This window comes from Loxodonta africana, chromosome 3 (assembly GCF_030014295.1).
Source record: "Loxodonta africana isolate mLoxAfr1 chromosome 3, mLoxAfr1.hap2, whole genome shotgun sequence".
NCBI lineage: Eukaryota > Metazoa > Chordata > Mammalia > Proboscidea > Elephantidae > Loxodonta > Loxodonta africana.
Window position 1 is genome coordinate 128729445 of NC_087344.1, and position 22767 is coordinate 128752211.

Consider the following 22767-nt stretch of genomic DNA (forward strand, 5'->3'; position numbering starts at 1 on the left):
CCCATCCCTGCTAAACAAGCCTTCGAAGCGTTTGGTTTATTCAGGAAACTTCTTTGCTTTTGGTTGAGTCCAGTTGTGCTGACCTGTCCTGTATTGTGTGTTGCCTTTCCCTTCACCTAAAATAGTTCTTGTCTACTATCTAATTAGTGAATACCCCTCTCCCTCCCTCCCTCCCCACTCTCATAACCATCGAAGAATATTTTCTTCTCTGTTTAAACCACTTTTTGAGTTCTTATAATAGTGGCCTCATACAATGTTTGTCCTGTTGCAACTGACTAATTTCCTTCAGCATAATGCCTTTCAGATTCTTCCGTGTTATGAAATGTTTCATGGACACATCATTGTTATTTATCAATGTGTAGTATTCCATTCTGTGAATATACCATAATTTATTCATTCATCCTTTGATGGGCACCTAGGGTTGCTTCTATCTTTTTGCTATTGTTAACAGTGCTACAGTGAGCATGGCTGTGCATATATGTGTTTATATAAAGGCTCGCGTTCCAGTCTCTCCACAAACTCTCCAACATTTATTATTTTGTGTTTTTTAGATTAATGCCAGCCTTGTTTGAGTGAGATGGAATCTCATTGTAGTTTTGATTTGCATTTCTCTAATGGCTAATGATGGTGAGCATTTCCTCATGTATCTGTTAGCTACCCGAATGTCTTCTTTAGTGAAGTACCTGATCCTATCTTTTGCCCATTTTTTGGTTGGGTTATTTGTCTTTTTGAGTTTTTGCAGTATTGTGTAGATTTTAGAGATCAAATGCTGATTGGAAATGTCATAGCTAAAAACTTTTTCCCAGTCTACAGGTAATCTTTTTACTCTTTTGGCGAAGTCTTTGGATGGACATAGATACTTGACTTTGAGGAGCTCTCAGTTATCTAGTTTGCCTTCTGGTGTTTCTGCATTGCTAATAATGTTTTGTATACTATTTATTCCATGTACTGGGGCTCCTAGTGTTGTCCCTATTTTTTCTTCCATGACTTTTATCATTTTAGATTTTATATTTAGGTCTTTGATCTGTTTTTAGTTACTTTTTGTGCATGGTATGATTTATGGGTCTTGTTTCATTTCTTTGCAGATGGATATCCAGTTATGCCAACACCATTTGTTAAAGAGACTGCCTTGTCCCCAGCTAACGGACTTTGGGCCTTTGTCAAATATCAGCTGCTCATAGGCAGATGATTTTACTTCTGGATTCTCAATTCTGTCCCATTGGTCTATGTATCTGTTGTACCAGCACCAGGCTGTTTTGACTACTGTATAATAGGTTCTAAAATCACGTAATGTGAGACCTACCAATTTGTTCTTCCTTTTCAGAAATGCTTTACTACTCAGGGGCCTCTTTCCCATCCATATGAAGTTGGCGATTTGATTCTCCATCTCATTAAAAAATATTGTTGGAATTTGGATTGGAATTGCATTGTATCTGTAAATCGCGTTGGGTAGAGTAGACATTTTTACAATGTTGAGTCTTCCTATCCACGAGCAAGGTTGTTTTTCCACTTATGTATGTCTCTTTTGGTTTCTCGCAGTAGTGTCTTGTAGTTTTCTTTGTATAGGCCTTTTACATCTCTGGTAAGATTTATTCCTAAGTATTTTATCTTCTTGGGGGCTACTGTAAATGGCATTGATTTGGTGATTTCGTCTTCGATGTTCTTTTTGTTGGTGTAGCGGAATCCAACTGATTTTTGTATGTTTATCTTGTATCCTGATGTTCTGCTGAACTCTTCTATTAGTTTCAGTAGTTTTCTTGAGGATTCCTTAGGGTTTTCTGTGTGTAAGATCATGTCATCTGCAAATAGAGATACTTTTACTTCTTATTACTAATCTGAATGCCCTTTATTTCTTTATCTAGCTTAATTGCTCTGGCTAGGACCTCTAGCACAATATTGAATAAGAGTGGTGATAAAGGGCATCCTTGTCTGGCTCCTGTTCTCAAGGGGAATGCTTTCAGAATCTCTCTCCCTTTAGGATGATGTTGGCTGTTGGCTTTGTATAAATACCCTTTATTATGTTGAGGAGTTTTCCTTCTACTTCTGTTTTGCTGAGTTTTTATCATGAATGGGTGTTGGACTTTGTATAATGCTTTTTCTGCATCAATTGATAAGATCATGTGTTCTTTTGTTTTATTTATATGATGGATTACTTTAATTGTTTCTTTCCTTGTACCATCCCTGCACATCTGGTATGAATCCCACTTGGTCATGGTGAATTATTTTTTTCATATGTTGTTGAACTCTATTGGCTAGAATTTTGTGGAGGATTTTTGCATCTAAATTCATGAGGATATAGGTCTGTAATTTTCTTTTTTTGTGGCGTCTTTACCTGGTCTTGGTGTCAGGGATGTGCTGGCTTTATAGAATGAGTTTGGAAGTATTCCATCCTTTTCTATACTCTTAAATACCTTTAGTAGTAGTGGTGTTAACTCTCCTCCGAAAGTTTGGTAGAACTCTCCAGGGAAGCCGTCCGGGCCAGGGCTTTGTTTTGTTGGTAGTTTTTTAATTACCTTTTCAATCTCTTCTTTTGTTGTAGGTTTATTTAGTTGTTCTACCTCTGTTTGTGTTAGTTTAGTTAGGTAGTGTGTTTCTTGAAATTCATCCATTTCTTCTAGGTTTTCAAATTTGGTAGAGTACAGTTTTTCATAATAATCTGTTATGATTCTTTTAATTTCAGCTGGGTTTGTTGCGATATTGCCCATCTCATTTCTTGTTTTGTTATTTGCTTCCTCTCCTGTTTTTCTTTTGTCAGTTTGGCCAATGGTTTATTAATTTTTTTAATTTTTTCAAAGAACTAGCTTTTGGTCTTGTTAACTCTTTCAATTGTTTTTTGTTCTCTGTTTCAGTTAATTCTGCTCTAATTTTTATTTTTTGCTTTCTTCTGGTTCCTCAATGTTTCCTTTGTTGCTCTTTTTCTATTTGTTCAAGTTATAGGGACAATTCTTTGATTTTGGACCTTTCTTCTTTTTGTATATATGCATTTATTGAAATAAATTGACCTCTGAGCGTTGCTCTGTGTTCCAAAGGTTCTCGTAGGAAGTGTTTTAATTCTTATTGGATTCTACGAATTTCTTTATTCCATTCTTAATGTCTTCTATAACCCGGTTGTTTTTGAGCAGGGTATTATTCAGTTTCTAAGTGTTTGATTTCTTTTCCCTGCTTTTTCTGTTATTGATTTCTACTTTTGTGGCCTTATGGTCAGAGAAGATGCTTTGTAATATTTCGATGTTTTGGATTCTGTTAAGGCTTGCTTTATGACCTAATATGTGGTCTATTCTAGAGAATGTTCCATGTGGACCAAAAAAGAAAGTATACTTGGCTGCTCTTGAGTGGAGTGTTCTGTATATATCTGTGAGGTCCAGTTGGTTGATTGTGGCATTTAGATCTTGTGTCTTTTTTGAGTTTCTTTCTGGATGTTCTGTCTTTCACAGAAAGTGGTGTGTTGAAATCTCCTGCTATTACTGTGGAGCTAACTTATCTCACTTTTCAGTACTGTTAGAGTTTGTTTACGTATCTTGAAGCCCTGTCATTGGGTACATAAATATTTAATATGGTTATATCCTTCCGGTATATTGTCCCACATGATTCTTAAGGTTTCTTCATTTTTGTTTTAATTCTTTTATCTAATTTTTCTTCAAATATACTGGTGCCAATTTCTTTATCTTCAATCTCACTAATTCTGCCTTCCACCTCCTCAGTTCTTCTCCTTGACTTTCTATTATTGAGTCGTCTAATTCTGTGATTTTTATTGTTAATCTTCTAAATTTCTGATTGCTGTCTCTCTATGGATTCTTGCTAAAAAACCAACCCAAACACAGTGCCGTCGAGTTGATTCTGACTCATAGCAACCCTATAGGCCAGAATAGAACTGCCCCATATAGTAGAAGCACTCCGTAGGTGCTTCCAAGGAGCACCTGGTGGATTCAAACTGCCAAGCCTTTGGTTAGCAGCCATAGCACTTAACCACTATGCCACCAGGGTTTCCATGGATTCTTGCAGCTTATTAAATTTTTCATTATTTTCTTGAATAACCTTTTTAATTTCTTCAACTGCTTTATCTGTGTTTTCCTTGGCTTGTTCTGTGTTTTGCCTGATCCTCATTCCTGATGTCTTGAAGAATTCTGTATATTAGTCTTTTGTATTCTGTATCTGGTAATTCCAGGAATACACTTTCATCCAGAAGTTTCCTTGATTCTTTTTTTTGAGAGCTTGTTTAAGCGATCATGGTCTGCTTCTTTAATGTGATTTGATATTGACTTTTGTCTCTAAGCCATCTATAAGTTATTGCATTAGTTTATTTTATGATTGCTTACTGTATCCTGTATTTTTGCTTTGTTTTGTTTTGATATGCCCAAATAGGTTGCTTGGGTGAGCTAGCTTGATCATTTTCGCCTTTGAAGCTCAAACGTCCTATCACCAGATGTCTAGAGCTGTTACCAGGTATATGAGCCTAGGTAGGAGTCCATTAAGTTTCCTTGTATGGATTCAGGTCAGGTGTCCAGGTAGTTGGTTTTCAAGTGTGTGGTACAGGCTCTGTCCTACAGCCTTAGAGGGGCAGGGGTGATTGCTGTAGGTACTGGTATCTGTTTGCAGCAGGGGGTCACACTCTGAACACGGCAGTGGGCTGACAACCATCCCCCGAGTGTCTGTGAGAAAGCATATCCCTGTTCCCTAGAGTGCACAGGTGGGTGGGTTCTGCAGCCAGACCATGGGCACCCAATGCTTTTGGTTGTAAGGATTGGGAGGAACCACTTATCCTTGGACCCTTGTCGCAGGTGGCTAGGTGACATGGGTGGAGCCACCAGTCCTTAGGCCTCCCCTGTGGTGAGTAGGTGAGGACCCTGTTTAATAGGCAAAGTGATGTCAAACACCCACTTCCCCACCACACAGCTGAAACAGCTGCAGTCTGCCAACAAGGGCCTGTTTTACTGAAATGGGTCCATGCAGGGGTCAAAGGTATTCCAAGTCTGCAGATTGTGCCTGGACAGGAGCTGCTTCCATCCTGAGCTCCCTAGTTTAGTGGACCTGGCAGATTATCTTTTCCCCCAATTGTGAATTTATTCCTTCTCCGAGGGTGGGAGAGTGGCTCAGGGCATGTCACAGGAACTATCTCAGGCCCAGGGAAATCGACAGCCACTGAAGCTGGCTTAGGGGCTGGGGGCACAGTAAAATAAACGCAAGTACTTAGCTCTTGCCGAGAGCACTGTTCTGTGGTTCAGAGGTGTGAGTAGGCTGTGCGGCTTGCTGTCTCTCCCAGAGGAAACTGCGTCTGGAACGTTACCGCCAGCCCCACCGTGGTTGCTCCAGGGAACGGTGCCTGTGGGTTCCCAGCAATTTAGGTTTGGCAACACCTCGCTGCTTGTGAACCATCTCTCTCTCCCCCTGCTGCTCAGTCCCTTTTCTAAATTTGCCTTTGATGTTCAGGGCTCTAGCTTGTCATATATATAACCATTTCACTTGTTTTTTCGGGACTTTGTTGTGAGAGGGATCACCAGAAGCATCTGACTACTCCGCCATCTCTGCCCTGCCTCCCTTAATTCTTATGTCTCAAGAAATGTATTTCATAAGGCTATTGTTGCCATAGTTAGTGATCCCTCTGATGGATCTGGGCAAAGTAAATTGAAAACTTTCTGGGAAGGATTCACCATTCCAGATGCCATTAAGAACATTCCTGATTCATGGGAGGAGGTCAAAATATCAACATTAAGAGTAGTTTGGAAGAAGTTGATCCCAACCTTTATGGATGACTTTGAGGGGTTCAAGACTTCAGTGGAGGGAGTAACTGCAGATGTGGTAGAAATAGCAAGAGGACTAGAATTAGAAGTGGAGCCTGAAGATGTGACTGAAATGCTGCAATCTCATATAAAACTTTAAAGGGTAAGGAGTTGCTTCTTATGGATGAGCAAAGAAAGCGCTTTCTTTGGGTAGAATCTACTCCTGGTGAAGATGCTGTGAACATTGTTGAAATGGCAACAAAGGATTTCTAATATTACATAAACTTAGTTGATAAAGCAGTGGCAGGATTTGAGAGGATTGACTCCAATTTTGAAAGAAGTTCTACTATGGGTAAAATGCTACCAAACAGCATTTCATGCTATAGAGAATTCTTTCATGAGAAGATGAGTCAGTTGATACAGCCAACTTCATTGTTGTCTTATTTTTTTTTTAAATAAGCCACCCCAACCTTCAGCAGCCACCACTCTGATTAATCAGCAGCCATCAACATCAAAGCAAGACCCTCCGCCAGCGAACAGGTTATGACTTGCTGAAGGCTCAAATGATGATTAGCATTTTTAAGCAATAAAGTATTTTTTATTTAAGGTATGTACATGTTTTTATTTCAGGTAATTACATTTTTTTTTTATCCACAATGCTGTTGCACACTTAACAGTCTACAGTATAGTGTAAACATAACTTTTATATGCACTGTGAAACCAAAAAATTTGTGTGACTTTATTGCAATGTTTGCTTCATTGTGGTAGTCTGGAACAGAACCCACAATATCTCCTATTTGTGCCTGTATAGGAAGTACCATGTGAAACTAAGGAGGCCTGGTGGCACAGTGGTTAAGTGGTCAGCTGCCAACTGAGCGGTCAGCGGTTCAAACCCGCCAGCTGCAGTCTGCTTATATAAAGATATGGCAGTCTGCTTCTATAAAGATTTACAGTCTTGGAAACATTATGGGATAGTTCTGCTCTGTCCTACAGGTCACCATGAGTCAGTGGCAGTGGGTTTGGTTTTTTGGGTTTTTTTTTTTTAATACATGAAACTAATCTGAATAAGACTATACATCCCGGGAAATCTTTTAATTTTGCTACCATTGAAGCAATTAGTGGTCTCTGGTAGAATTTTATAAAGCTGTAATCAGTACCAGATCAGAGAAATTTTAAGTTTTGTTTGATTTAAATCACTATTCCAGTGTAAGCAAGATCGAGCAGTGCTTTGAAATCAGTTAAAAGCTTGTGCTCTGTTGTTGGTATGATTAGTGTATTCTTAAGGATTGTTCCACTTTGATGACTCCTTTTTAGAGAATAATTCAGTTACCCTATTTTTCAATTTTAGTAATTATTTACGTTTTTTTATTTTATTGTGTGCATCCTTGTAAACTATGATAAATCCTCTAAGGAAAAACACAGGAAATAATATACAAATGTAGCCTTATATATTTAAAGACTGGAATCTTCATCTGGAATGATTGTTCACTTTTATTATTATTGAGGTATCCAAACCCAGGAAGAGATGCAGATGGCAAAAGAGTTTTCATCATTCTCCAGCCATTTATATAAATTCAGTCTTTCCATTTCCAGAAGTGTATTGTTACTTGATGTAACAAAACACCCATTGCCATCAAGTTGATTCCAACTCATAGCAACCCTATGGGACAGAGTATAAGTGCCCCATAGGGTTTCCAAGGAGTGGCTGGTGAATTTGAACTACCGACCTTTTGGTTGGCAGCCCAGCTCTTAACCAAGGCTCTACTTTATGTAAAGTAATATATATTTAACCTTAACTTTTGACCAAGAGAAAATGAATTGTTTTCATTTTCAATTGGCAGCCCTACTTATTAATAATATGTCTTTTTAAATTAGAATTATAGTAAGGTTGTATATATTCCTAGATTTTCATTTTTAATCTCTTTTAAAATCTTCTTTCTTTTCACTTTTTGAACAAATCAGAGAACAGAAATGAGTGGAATGCTATCTTAAACAAGCCAGAAAATCTGTCATAGCTGTTATTATTAAATACTACTCAAAAAAATAAAGACAAAAAGAAAACCAAAACTCTAACTGATATTTACCCCGTTGAGACATTGGTGAATATGTCGTTTAATCCAAGTCGACCTTCATCGGAGGTAAGACAATTTTTTTATCCTTAAATATGAGAAAAACTTACAATGGTTTTTGAAAAGTTTCTATAAAGCAGTAATATGAGTTATATCCCCATGATTTCGATTTCTTGTATCCTGTTGTTTGATCATGCTTCCTGTGTCTCTAGCTCACTTCCTCTAGTATCTCAGTTACACTGGACACTTCAGTGCTTTGATCCTATCACCTATTTTTACTACTCCTCACTTTGTGACATCCTTCCTACCTGCCTTAAATTCTCTAGGTCAATCTTAATCACTTCCTTGCACGTACTTTTGGCTCCTTACCCCTGTCTCACTTCATTGTACTCCTTGGGAAAACCGCAACCCTGGTAAGTCCAACTCTCCACCTACTTGGCACCCATGCCTGAGCAGTTAAATATGACTGAGAAAAATGTACCAGTATAAGGCCTAGCCTCACTTTAAATTCATGACCATGAATTTAAAGTGGAATCTGGTGGGCAATTGCGATGAAGGCAATAAATCAATCTTCACACACCAATTGTGTTGAATAGAAATCTCAGAATCCCACTATTCTGTTCCTGACTACAAGGACATAACAAATCTCCACTTTCCACTTCCCCATTCAGTTCTGACACTAGCCACCCCCACAGCACCTCTCTTCCTGACCTTAGCCACTGGAGCTAGGTCATATCTCACAAATTAAAAGGATACTGTCCTTGACATCTCTACTTGTATGACCAATAGACATCTCAAACCTAACATGTCTAAAACTCAAATATAGATCTTTCTGCCCTCTCCCAAACTTGTACTACGCATGGCCTTTACTATCTCAGTTGATGGCAGCTCTCATCTTTCAGTATCAAAAGCCTTGGAGTTATCCTTGACTCTTCTCTCTCAAGCTCAATCTCTAATCTATTGTTTTTAGCTTCAAAATATATACAAAATCTGTCCACTTATTGTCACTTCTGCTACCAGCACGTTGTTCTGATCCACCATCATCTCATACTGTATACCAATAGCTTCGTAACAGGTTCCCCTTTCTTGCTTCCTACAACTTATTCTGGCTATTATCCCTTTAACCCAAGTGATTAAATTTAACATGATTTAGAAGTAGAGCATTATGTATGTCCTGATGTGATGCAAATAACAAACTTCGTTAGATTAAAAGATGAGCTATATTTGCTTTAATTTTTCTTTTTCTGTTGGAATATTCTAAATATTCTTCTAAATAGAAGGATTCTAGTCAAAAAAAAATTAAAAAAAAAAAGTCAAGGCCATATCAAAACATTAGTAGAAGAGAAGTACAGTGTATGTAAGCACAGAAAAGCTTACAGAAATAACCTCTATAAGAACAACCATTTCTTTCTCCATCACTGTTCAGGAATAGGTTCTTCCTGGAATTCTTGGAAACAAAAATGCTCTCCAAACCTTTTGCAGGTGGTAAGAGTTAGCAATCATCATAACTATGGTAGGTAGACAGTACATACAGGGTAAGGATTTCATGAGATCATTGTATATAACCCAGTAGGTGGAGGAAGGGAAAGAAAACTTTATCTTGGCGCTTTAGTTTTCTTAATGCAGGCCACAGAAATAACACCTTAGGTCAAAGATGTTGTTGTGGGGTAATCTGGGAGCCACATCTGTGACATTGGTTTCAAGGGATAATCTCCTGTTGCCAAGTAGGCAGTTTACAAGCAAATTTTTGGTTCTTCAATTTGTTTTTGCTTTCGTTCAAAGGGATACATGTATTCCATGTTAGTTCAATAATGCTTATTAAATTAAAATTGTAAAGGATAAGAACTGAATTTTTTTTTTTTTTCATTTAAAAAATGTTTTAACTGACATTCTTCTCAATTTATTCAGTTGGTGGAACTTCATGTTTTTTATGTCCCTGAAGGGTCATGGAACTATAAGTTAAATACCATTTCAAAAGAAGTTGTTAACGAATTCATTTCAGCTGGATTTATAAGGCAAGTGTTTAGTGGTCAATTTAAAAACGGCTTAAAAAAGGAATCTTTTTTTTCTGCAGACAAATGCTTTCTGAAAGTTTTAAAATTATAAGTGAAAAATATCCTGTCCGTGTGATGGATGCAGTTCCTAACTTAATGAATACTATTAATAAGTAATACTATATATAACAGTTTAATAAAACAGTGCTATAGAAACATAAGGAGGCCTGGTGGCACAGTGGTTAAGTGCTCGGCTGCCAACCAAAAGGTTGAGGATTCAAACCCACCACCTGCTCCGTGGGAGAAAAATGTGGTAGTCTACTTCCATAAATATTTACAGCCTTGGAAACCCTGTGGGGAAATTCTACTCTGTCCTATGGGGTTGCTATGAGTTGTAGACAATGCGACAGCAGCGGGTTTGGTTTTTTGGTTATAGAAACATGTCGCATAGCCATAGTTCTACCACCCAGAAAATAGTGTATAACCTGTGTATTACTATGGAGGTAATTAAGAAAGAAATTATTTGACATTAGAAACCTGTTGAAGAGCTGCAAATCGTGGTTAAGGCAGTATATGCTCAATGTCTCCTTCACTGTTCAAAAAATACAAAGATAATATGTGTTTAAGTATATGTGCATTTATATGTATGTATATGTACATTTTCATAATTCACACCCAGAAACACACATGAGACTATATGCTCTGACCACCGGTTGTTAGCTTTCTTAAACTCCTCTCCTCCTAATCTTCTCCATCACTTGCTTTGACCTCAGTAGCCTCCTTTCTGTTCTGGAACACATCAGACATAATTCTACCTCAGGGCCCCTGTGTTTGCTCTTCCTTTTGCCTAAAATGCTCTTTTTGTCTTTCCCATATGCTCCCTCAACTCCTTCAGGTCTTTATTCAAATACTACTTTTTTTGTTTAGGCTCTCTCTGACAGCCCTTTTGTCCTTTCCCTGCTTTATTCTTCTTTATAGTATTTAGCACTGTCTTATCAATTATATTTTTTTAACTTACTGGTTTTGTTAATTTTTCTGTCCCACCATTTAGATTGTAAGGCCAATGACGGCAGAGATTTTAATCTGTTTTGTTCATTGATATATTCTTACCGCTTGGAACAATTCTGGCACATAGTAGGTGCTCAATAAATATTTTTGATTGAATAAATAAATTATGTAATATTTTCCATGTTGCCTTTGTTAGTTGCCACTGAGTCAGCTCCAGCTCATGCCGACCTTGTGTATAACAGAACGAAACGTTTCCTAGTTCTGCACCATCTTCATGATAGTTGATATGTTTGAGTCCATTGTTGTGGCTATGGTATCAATCCATTTCATTGAGGGTTTTCCTCATTTTTGCTGACCCCCTACCAAACATGATGTCCTTTTCTAGCAGTTGGTCTTTCCTGATGACACATCCGAAGTAAGTAAGTCTAAGTCTCTCCATCCCCATTTCTAAGGAGTATTCCGGTTATATTTCTTCTAAGACTTGATTTGTTTATTCTTCTGGCTGTCCACACTATACTCAATATTCTCAACTAATCCCACAATTTGAATGTATCAGTTCTTCTGCCTTCCTTTTTCATTGTTCAGCTTTCACATGCATGTGAGGCAATTGAAAATACCATGGTTTGAGTCAGGTGCACCTTAGTCATCAACGTGCCATCTTTGCTTTTTAAAGCTTTTTAAAACTTTAAAGAGATCTTTTGCAGCAGATTTGCTCAGTGCAATACATTGTTTGATTTTTTTTGACTGCTGCTTACATGAACATTGCTTGTTGATCCAAGTAGCATGAAATCAGTAATAACTTCACTTCTTTCTCAGTTCATCATGATGTTGTTTATCAGTGCAAGATTTTCATTTCGTTCATGTTCAGGCATGATCCATACTGAAGGCTGTAGTTTTTGACCTTCATCAGTAAGTGCTTCAAGTCATCTTCATTTTCGGCAAGGAACGTTGTGTCGTTTGCATATTGTAGGTTGTTAATTAGTCTTCCACCAATCCTGATGCCATGTTCTTCTTCATATAGTCCAAATTCTTGTATTATTTCCTCAGCATATAGGTTCAACAAATAAGGTAAAAGGATATAACCCTGCCGCACATCCTTTCCAGTTTGGAACCATGCAGTATTATCCCCTAGTATGTTCAAACGACTGCCTCTTGATCTATGTACAGGGTCCGTATGAGCACAATTCAGTGTTCTGGAATTCCTATTTGCAATATTATCCATAATTTGTTGTGATCCACACAGTTGAATGTCGAATAGTTGGTAAAACCCAGGTAAATATCTTTTGAATCTTCCCTGCTTTTGGCCAAGATCCATCTGACATCATCAATGATATTCCTTATTCCATATCCTCTTCCGAGTCCAGCTTGAACTTCTGACAGTTCCCTGTAGATGTTCAGCTGCAGTCCTTTTTTAATTGTGTTCAGCAAAATTTTACTAGCGTGATATTAATGATATTTTTGATAATTTCTACATTATGTTTGATCACCTTTTTTTGGAATATGCACAAATATGGATCTCTTCCAGTCGGTTGACCAGTTAGCGGCCTTCCATATTTCTTGGCATAGGTGAGTAAGCACTTCCAGCATTGCATCTGTTTGTTGAAAGATCTCAGTTGGTATTCTGTCAATTCCTAGAGCTTTGTTTTTTGCCAGTGCCTTCAGTGCAGCTTGAACATCTTCCTTTAATACCAGCGGTTCTTGATCACATGTTACCTCCTGAAATGTTTGAACATCACCCCATTCTTTTTGGTACAGTACAGGGACTTAGTGTATTCCTTCCATCTTCTTTTAATGCTCCCTGAGTTATTCAATTTTTTCCCCTTAGAATTCTTTAGTAATTAACCCAAGGCTTCAATTTTCTCTTCAGTTCCTTCAGCTTGAGAAATACTGGTCATGTTCTCTTGGTTTTCTAACTGCAGGTCTTTGCATATTTCATCATAATATTTTACGTTGTTTTCTCAGGCTACTCTTTGAAATCTTCTGTTTAAGCCTTTTACTTCATCATTTCTTCCATTCCTTTTAGCTACTCAGCCTTCAAAAGCAAGTTTCAGAGTCTGCTCTGACATCCATTTTGGTTGCTTTCTTTTTTATTGTCTTTTTAATGATCTTTCGGTTTCTTTATGTATGATGTCCTTGATGCCTTCCCACAACTCTTAAGCAAGAATCCAGAAGAACAACATAAGGTCTAACTTTAAATTTTAGACACTAAGGAATGAAGTATTCCTAGTGAACAAAGATGTGCAGTCCGCAACATTTTATCATCGAAGATATTTTTAAACACTAGCTGATCCTACCAAACTTCCAAAATAAATATCTGTGCCTAAATCATTCTTTAATATGTATATAAAAGCATATAAATTCCATAATAATTTTTTTGTTTTAACAATAAAACCTCGAGGTATATGAGAAAAGTAGATGAAGTATTTTCCTTCCCAGTATGAAAAGGACCTATAGAAACAGTATTCACTTGTATAATTTCAAAAGGTGAACTTTTATTTGTTCATTTAAAAAAAAAACATTTACTGAAGTCTGGCAAAGTGCCAGGCACTGTAGAAACATGTTAAGCTACATCTGATGCATTAAATAAGTATTTATGTTTGAGATAGCTGATTAAAGTTAGTGAATTATTAGTATAGTCACAATCTATTTAGCTTTTTATTATAAAGTAATGTATGATATTTCAGAGTATCTCCTCAACTTACTTTACAAGCCCTGAGGGAGCGTCTTGGTGAGTTCCTTGGTGAAGATGCTGTTGCAGAAAAATTTTTGTTTCTGAAGTGTATAGGAAATAATCTAGCTGTGGTAAGTTTTCTTATTTTTTATTTCCTTCTGGTTAAAGAAAAGCATACTTTATCCAATTATGCTTCTTAAATGCCTATCAACCCAACTCTTTTATGAGATATGTAATCTCAATCAAAACTAATGAAATGGAAATATCACTAAACACATAGATCATCAAAAAAAAAAGATGGATTTGAATAGAATATTATCAGGTACTAAAATGATAGGGGGCTTATTTTACCTGTGAACTCCTTAGGAAGAAATGAAAGACAAATTTAAAATGTCATTGTATAAATTATATATATATATGTTCTTAAAGATTTTTAAATAAGTACTTGTGTTCTGGAGAAAATGAATTCTCATTGCTTGGACTACAAGCAACCAAGTTTGGTGTGAAAATGATATAGCTCCAACGTATTTTTTGATATCAGCTATTATCTATTGAACACTCCTATTTGTAGTTTCTATGAGTTAGTGGACAATGTTCTGCTGTTATCCGTAAGGTTTTCATTAGATGATTTTTAGAAGTAGATTCCAAGCCCTTTTTTTCTGATCTGTCTTAGTCTAAAAGCTCTGCTGAAATCTATCCAACATGAGTGATCCTTCTTCTACTTGAAGTACCAGTGGTATAGCTTTCAGCATCATAGCAACACACAAGCCACAACAGCACCACAAATTAACATCATAATCAATGAAGAAGAAATTGAAGTTGTCGATAATTTCATCCTACTTGGATCAACAATCAATATCTGTGGAAGCAGCAATCAAGAAATCAAATGACGTATTGTAAAGCTTGGGCAAATTTGCTGTAAAAGACTTCTTTAAAGTTTTAAAAAGCAAGGATGGCACTTTGATGAGTAAGGGACACATGACCCAAACCGTGGTGTTTTCAGTTCATATGTACATGAAAGCTGGACAATGAAAAAGGAAGACAGAATAAATTGATACATTCAAATAAAGATTGCCTTGGTTATCTAGTACTGCTATAACAGAAATAACCGCAAGTGAATGGTTTTAACAAACAGAAGTTTATTTCCTCACAGTAAGTAGGCTAAAAGTCCAAATTCAGGGCATCAGCTCCAGGGGAAGGCTTTTTCTCTATGTCGGCCTTCTCATCAGTCTTCCTGTGGACTAGGAGCTTCTCTGTGTAGGGACCCGGGGTCTGAAGGATGCACTTTGCTCCCAGCACTGCTTTCTTGGTGGTATGAGGTTCCCCTGTCTCTCTGCTAGCTTCTCTCTTTTGTATCTCAAAAGAGATGGCCTCAAGACACAATCCAACCTTGTAGATTGAGTCCTGGCTCACTAACACAACTGCCGCCCCCCCCCCATTACTATCATAGAGGCAGGATTTACAACATGTAGGAAAATCACATTATACTGGGAATCATGGCCCAGACAAATTGATACACACATTTTTGGGGGGCCATAATTCAATCTATGGCAGTGATGTTGGCAAAGAATATTGAATATACTACGAACCACCAAAAAATAAATCAGCCTTAGAAGAAATATAACCAGAATGCTCCTTTGAAGTGAGGATGGCAAGACTTTGACTCGCTTACTTTGGATACATCATCACAAAAGGCCAATCACTAGAAAAGGATATCATGCTTGGTAAAGTAGACTATTATCGAAAACAAAGGAAACCTTCAATAAGATAGATTGACACAGTAGTCATAACAATGGACTCAAACACACCAATGACCCTGAAGACAGTGCAGGACCTGGCAATGTTTTGTTCTGCTGTACATTAGGTTGCTGTATGTGGGAGCCTACACAATGACAACAAATAACAACAACAATAAGATTTAGTGGCAGGTTTTCTAATAGAAAGTATTCTAGCTGGAATTCTCAATCCAGTAAGCCACCACATCTCAAAGTGCTTTGTTTCTGGTACCTCTATAAGGTTTTTTTTTTTTTTTAATTAAGATATTCCACATTTAAACTCTTTAAAATGTATATATTCCTATTATACTCTAGTTAACATTATTATGTATTTATTTATGTGATTATTTTTTAATATCTAACTCTACCATTAGATTGTAGCTCCTTGTGGCCAAGGACTTTATTCACCATTGTATTTATAACCAGTGCCTAACAAGATGCTTTGCACCTACAGCATTCAAATGTTAATTGTACAAGTTAAATTACAAATGATAATGGAAAATACAAACATTTTCCCCTAAAGTTTTACTGTAGAGGAATTTGCTATGTGGGATTCTTGGAAAAATTTGAAGAAGTGTTTGTCATTAAGGGTTCTATTTAGTATGCTGGAATATTAATTTATTAATCATTAAATTAGTTTTCCTTAAATGGAGAGGAAAAGGAACAACTCTCCTAACTTTTTGTTCTTTTCTATGATATATAAATTTTAAAAATATCAATTGTAGAATCCTAGGTTGGAAAAGACCTTCAAGGTCAACTTCTAAACCTTGTAATATTATTTTCAACAAATATTAATTGATGTTTTCCTATATGTAATACTAGAAAAAATTGGACATCAATAGTTCCCTAAAAAAATGTTCAGTGTAGTAGTGAAGAAAAATTATATAAATTGATAATTTAAATAGTATGTTTTGGATATTCAGAGGAAAAAGATTACTTTCATTAAGAGAAGAGAGGGATAGAGAATTCTGAGGAAGAAATGATATTTAGTTTGCATCTTGAAAAATGAATATCTGGTCTCATAAGGATGAAAGGCAGCAACAGCTTTCTATGCAGAAAAAAACAACGAGCATGTAAGTAGAAAGGCAAACAATTGAGAAAGCGTAAGTGGTTTATTTTTTACTGGAGCAATGACTGTGAAAAGGATTAGTGGGAAACAAATGGTAAAACAGTTTGTTGAGTCTCGAAAGCCAGATTGATGAGTTTGGATATTTTTCTGAGACCTTGGAGTTTTGGAGCAAAAGAGTGACACAGTAGCCTTTAGTAAAAATTGGGCCTTGCCAAGAGGGATGGATTAATACAGGAAGAGACTGAAGGCAGAGATTTCAGTTAGGAGACTTTTGCAGAGGTTCATTCAGCTAAGAGATAAGGAGGACCTAAAGAATAATTATCTCTCAGATTCCATCTACTACCATTTTCCCCTTGGCTCTAAACTTCCGCCATAAACATCTTTCTTTGATTCTCAAATACGGGAAATTCACTTATGATTTATGGCCTTTACACTTGCCCGGACATCATTTCCACCTGATTTTCAGATGGCTCACTTCTTGTAATGCAGTTTTCAAGTATTATTTTCAAAAAAGCTTTCCCTGATCACCTAATTTTTAGATATTCTTTCTCCCCCTTATTTTCTATTATATCGCTTTTTTTTTTTTTGCAAAGCTCTTATCATAACCCTAAATCATCATGTTTATTTATTTATTTAACATATATTCTCCCAAGTAGAATGTAAGCTCCATGAGAGTAGGGACCTTGGCTTATTTATCACTGTATCGCCATCATGTGGAACACTGCCTGACACATAGTATGCATAAATACATAAATGAATAACCCTGTGGATTGAATATATAGGCAATAAAGTTTACACAGTTGGCTTCTGGAGCCAGATTACCTGGTTTTGACTCCCCACTTGGAAGCTTCCTAGTTATAAAATCTTCAACAAGTTACTTAACTCCTCTGTGCCTCAGTTTCTTTGCCTGTAAATTACAGATAATAATAGTGCCTATCACATGGAGTTGTGAGGATTAAAGCACTTAGAACAGTGCCTGGAACATAGTGAATCCATGCAAATGATAACCCTAATTATTATTAAATGACAAAGAATTTCTATTATATTTGAGATTGTGAGTAGAAATAAGATTATATTCTACATTTTCTAGAATCTAATCTTAGTTACTAGCTTTTAAATTTGATTATATGTAGCACAGGTATATCCATTCTGCAAAAAAGTGAAGGTAAAAATACTCAAAAATATTGCAAAAGCTTTTTTTTCTCATTGATTTTTAGGTGAAAACAAAGCAAGAATCAGAACTGAAACTCAAATCATTTGCTCCTCCATATGTATGTAATATAATATGACATTTTAAACTTACACTAATTATTTTTAACTAATACTTTTTTTTAATTACAAAATTAAGTTTTTAAATTTTCTGTGTGTTTTAGGCTCTTCAACCAGAATTATATTTGCTTCCCATAATAGACCACTTAGGAAATATTTATTCCGCCTCATCAACAGTTACATTAGATGGGGAGCAGACTAATATTGCTGTTACTGAGGCAGATGGAACAGTCCAAACACCAGTCAGTGTGACTTTGTCAAAGGAAGAACCTGGAACAGATCCCAGTATGTTAGAAAACACTTTGAAAGAGCTTCTGAACAAGAATCAGGAAGAAGGTGATTTCAACTGGATTGGGAAGGATGAAGAGGTTATTGTAGTTCATTGTAGCAGTCAAATCCCTGAGCAAATTCTGGGAAAGCCTAGCCTTGCTAACATAAACAGTATAAAAGGAAAAGTTATGATTTAATTTGGAGACTATTGTTGTATTGTTGTTTTCACTTGTTGGGAGAGAAAACACAAATTTAACCACTAAGTTAAAATTTTAAGAAAGAATAAACATAGATGCAGCACTTAAATTCTGCCACCTTTATTTATTTTATAATAAAATAGATACAGATACATAAGGGGGGAAAAAAGAAAAGAATACTAAAAGGGAAAAGAAAGGAAATGATTTACTGCATAAAACCCTGGTATTCAGAGGGCAGAAGGATTTTATCTAGGAAAACAGTGCCAAACCAAGGCATAAATAACTTTAATAACTTCACTGGGGGACATTTTATTCAAATTTTTTTATTTTTATTTTTATCTGAATTTACCCATCAACTTACTGATAGATTCTGGAAAAAATGGTAGAAAAAAATGCTTAAATTAAAAATAAACATAAATATTTAAATAAGCCTGGCATCACATTCTATTAAGAGATTGAAAAAAAAAATCAGTTGAACTTTTTAACCATATCACATACTGGAAATAAACTCTTTGTGAGAGAAAAATGAATATACTAAACATTTATAAATGAAATAACCCCCCCCCAAAAAAACAAATGACAACACCTATTACAGCCACAGAACACACTAGTTCATAACCAGTTACATTTTTCTCCATTCAAATTATAGCAGTTTTTGTATTCTAAGTTTATGCTATACCCAGTGATGCTCCAAACTTAGTACTTCCTTAAGTTTTAGGCATATTTAATACTTACTGGTCTGATGTGCAATCTAATGAGGTGAGACGTGGATGAGATTTACGTATTTCTTGATAAACCATTGGTGACAGTCTTTGCCTCCGTTATCTGGCAGTGTCTGTGCAGTGTTAAATATTGCTTTCCAGTGATTGTATCACTTAAAGCCTAAAGGAAAAAAAAAAAACCCTGGGAAACAAAAAAATTCAAAGTGAGATTCCAGTATTCCTGAGCAGTACAAGGTCGAGTGGTTAATGCAGTAGCAGTGTTATACTTAACACTCTGGGCTATTAACAAAATTCTTGAATGTTACTACCTATACAAAACCAAAAAAAAAAAAACTTGGGTGGCAGTTTTTATTCTGTGAATTTTATGCAAGTGTAGTTTTTAAACAATATTAATTTCTTGGTAATTTACTCCAAAAGATCCTGGTGGCAGAGTGGTTAAGAGCTCAGCTGCTAACCAAAAGGTCAGCAGTTCAAATCCACCATCCACTCTTTGGAAACTGTACGGGCAGTTCTACTCTATCCTACAGGGTCGCTATGAGTCCGAATTGACTTGATGGCAACGGGTTTGGTTTTTTGGTTACTCCAAAAAAACAGAAAAGCTGTTCTTTAAATGAAAGGCGAGTGTATGCTCATTTTAAAAAGTTCTAGAAACATTGATACATGTAAAGAAGAAAGTAAATCTTAAGTGTAATGTCATCGTCTAAAAATACTGTTAGTTTTTTGGTGTATATTCTTCCAGTTTCTTTTTCAGATGTTGTATACATTTTTTTTTTTCAAAAATGAGGACACATATGAACCGTTTTAAGTCTTCTTTTATTTTAGAATGTGTCATAGATTTTTCATATCAATAAATACATGTCTACATAATTATAGAATTCCCTAGTGTCATAATTTATTTATCCAAACATGTATTAATGTTTTTGCTACTATAAGTGCTGTGATGCACATTTTTCTAAATACAGCTTCATGTATTTTTCCTGTTATTATTTTTTAGAAGTTTAATTGCTGGCTCCCAGATAATGCAGTTTTTTGTTGTTCTTCTTAGCAAACTTTCTTGCCTCTCTCTGGTCACATGCTCTTCCTTCCCCAATAACTACTAGTTTGATATTTGAGATAATTGTTTTCTTGTTATTCTTTATAGTTTTATAGCCCATTTTTATCCCTAAAAATCTTCATTTCTTCATCTTTGGCATTAGTGTTTCTGTGTAAATTTGAATAATAATCATATTAACTTGTCTTCCCTGTAGCCGTATAGATATCACGTTGTACTTCAGAATAGGTCTTGAAATATTCTTTTTGACAATGACTGCGATGCCATTCCTCTTCAGTTTGTCATTCCCAGCATAGTAGGCATAATTCATAATGGCCAATACCAATCTGTTTCAGCTCACTAATGCTCCTAGGATACCGATCTTTATGTGGTCTATTTCGTTTTTAATGACTTCCAATTTTCCTAGAGTCATACTTCATACATTCATGCTCTAGAGTAGTGGTCAGCAAACTCTCCTTATTATTATTTTTTTAATACCTGAAAAAATATTACGTTTTTTGTAGTACTTTAGATGAAGATTTGTAGAAGAAACTAGGTTCTCGTTAAAAAATTAGTAAACATACTGTTTTGTGACATTTGTTGCCAATCCCACAACATATAAACACTCTCCCCTTTTCAACCTTGGGTTCCGTATTACCCTATTTCCTGTCCCTTCCTGCCTTCTCATCTATGCCCCTGGGCTGGTGTGCGCATTTAGTCTCTTTTTGTTTTATGGGCCTGTCTAATCTTTGGCTGAAGGGTGAACTTCAGGAATGACTTCATTACTGAGCTAAAAGGGTGTCCAGAGCCATACTCTCAGGGTTTCTCCAGTCTCTGTCAGACCAGCAAATCTGGTCTTTGAGTGTGTATGAGTTAGAATTTTGTTCTGCATTTTTCTCCAGCTCTGTCCAGGACCCTCTGTTGTAATCCCTGTCAGAGCAGTCAGTGGTAGCCAAGCACAAGCTAGCTGTGCTAGACTCAGCCTCGTGGAGACTGTGGTACTTGTGGTCCATTAGTCATTTAAACTAATGTTTCCCTTGTGTCTTTGATTTTCTTCATTCTCCCTTGCTCCCGATGGGATGAGATCAGTGGAGAGTCTTAGTTGGCTGGTCACAAGCTTTTCAGACCCTAGATGCTACTCACCAAAGTAGAATGTAGAACATTTTCTTTATAAACTATGTTATGCCAGCTGAGCTAGATGTTCCCAGAGACCATGGTCCCCACAGTCCTCAGCCCAGCAATTCGGTCCTTCAGTGAGTTTGGAAATGTCTATGGAGCTTCCATGACTTTGCCTTGTACTTTGGGTCCTGTTTACCCTTCAAAGTTACCGTTTATCTATTGTCTATTTGGTGTTTGTCCATCCCCATCCCTCCTCTTCCTTGTAATCATCAAAGATTGTTTCTTTTTGTATGTAAACCTTTTCATGAGTTTTTATACTAGTGGTCCTGTACAATATTTGTCCTTTTGTGATTGACTTATTTCACTCAGCATAATGCCCTCCAGATTCATCCATGTTGTGAGATGTTTCAAAGATTCATCACTGTTCTTTATCCTTGCGTAGTGTTCCATTGTGTGCATATACCATAGTTTGTTTATCCATTCATCTGTTGATAGGTACCTAGGTTGTTTCCATGTTTTTGCTATTGTGAACAACGCTGCAATGAACATGGGCATGCATGTGTCTATTCATGTGACAGTTCTTATTTCTCTAGGGTATATTCCTAGGAGTGGGATTGCTGGATCTTATAGTATTTTTCTTTCTAGCCTTTTAAGCAAGTGCCATATTGTTTTCCAAAATGGTTGTACCATTTTGCATTCCCACCAGCAGTGCATAAGAGTTCCAGTCTCCCTGCAGCCTCTCCAACATTTGCTATTTTCTGTTTGTTTTTTGATTCATGCCAGTAATTCTGGAGTAAGATCGTATCTTATTGTGGTTTTCATTTGCATTTCTCTGGCGACTAGTGATCGCGAGTTTTTCCTCACGTGTCTGTTAGTCCCTTGAATGTCTTCTTTGGTGACATGTCTGTTCTTATTCTTTGCCCATTTTTAAATTGGATTCTTTGTCTTTTTGTTGTAGAGGTATTGGATTTTCCTGTAGATTTTAGAGATTAGACCTTTGTCGGATTTGTCATAGCCAAAAATTTTTCCCAGTCTGTAGGATCTTTTTTTACTTTTTTGAGGAAGTCTTTTAATGAGCATAAGTGTTTAATTTTTAGAAGATCCCAGTTATCTAGTCTATCTTCTTGAATTTGTGTGTTGTTAGTTATGGTTTATATCCTGTTAATGCCATGTATTAGGGCCTCTAGTGTTGATCCTATTTTTTCTTCTATGATCTTTATAGATTTTAGTTTTATAATAGGTCTTTGATCCACTGTGTATTAGTTTTTGTATGTGGTGTGAGGTTTCATTTTTTTGCAGAAAGACATCCAGTTTTGCCAGGACCATTTGTTAAAAAGGCTGTCTTTTCTCCATTTGATGGATTTTGGACACTCGACAAAGATCAGGTGACTATAGGTGGGTGGATTTACATCTGAGTTCTCAATTCTGTTCCATTGGTCAATTTATCTGCCGTTGAACCAGTACCAGGCTGTTTTGACTACCACAGGTGTATAGTAGGTTCTAAAGTCAGGTAGTCAGAATCCTCCTACTTTATTCTTCTTCTTCAATAGTGCCTTAGTATCCAGGGCCTCTTCCCTTTCCATATAATGATTATTTTTTCCATCTCTTTAAAGAATGTCGTTGGTATTTGGATCAGGGTTGCATTGTGTTTGTAGATTGCTTTAGGTAGAATTGACATTTTCACAGTGTTAAGTCTGCCTATCCATGAGCATGGTATGTTTTTCCATTTATGTATTTCTCTTTTGGTTTCTTGCAGTAGTGTTTTGTAGTTTACTTTGTATAGGTCTTTTATATTCCTGGTTAGATTTATTGCTAAGTATTTTGTTTCCTTAGGGCTATTAAAAATGGTGGAAACCC

The 22767-nt window shown here is 36.3% G+C and overlaps 1 protein-coding gene across 8 annotated transcripts in view; it reads left to right on the forward strand.

Annotated features, from left to right (window-relative positions):
• SPATA1 (spermatogenesis associated 1) overlaps nucleotides 1-22767 on the forward strand; it is a 113510-nt gene that overhangs the window by 13604 nt on the left and 77139 nt on the right. For 5 of the 8 annotated variants that reach the window (XR_010321421.1, XR_010321422.1, XM_064282163.1 and 2 more), the window contains exons 2-7: nucleotides 6178-6324; nucleotides 7680-7855; nucleotides 9695-9801; nucleotides 13473-13590; nucleotides 17521-17574; nucleotides 17677-17908. Coding sequence is in view for 6 of the 8 variants with exons in the window: in XM_064282163.1 (XP_064138233.1) it covers nucleotides 7823-7855; nucleotides 9695-9801; nucleotides 13473-13590; nucleotides 17521-17574; nucleotides 17677-17908 (544 nt within the window). In the remaining 2 variants the exon portion in view is untranslated. Of the gene's footprint in view, nucleotides 1-4362; nucleotides 4458-6177; nucleotides 6325-7679; nucleotides 7856-9694; nucleotides 9802-13472; nucleotides 13591-17520; nucleotides 17575-17676; nucleotides 17909-22767 lie in introns of all 8 variants that reach the window. The other 3 variants (XM_064282164.1, XM_064282165.1, XM_064282167.1) reach the window with 3 other exon arrangements.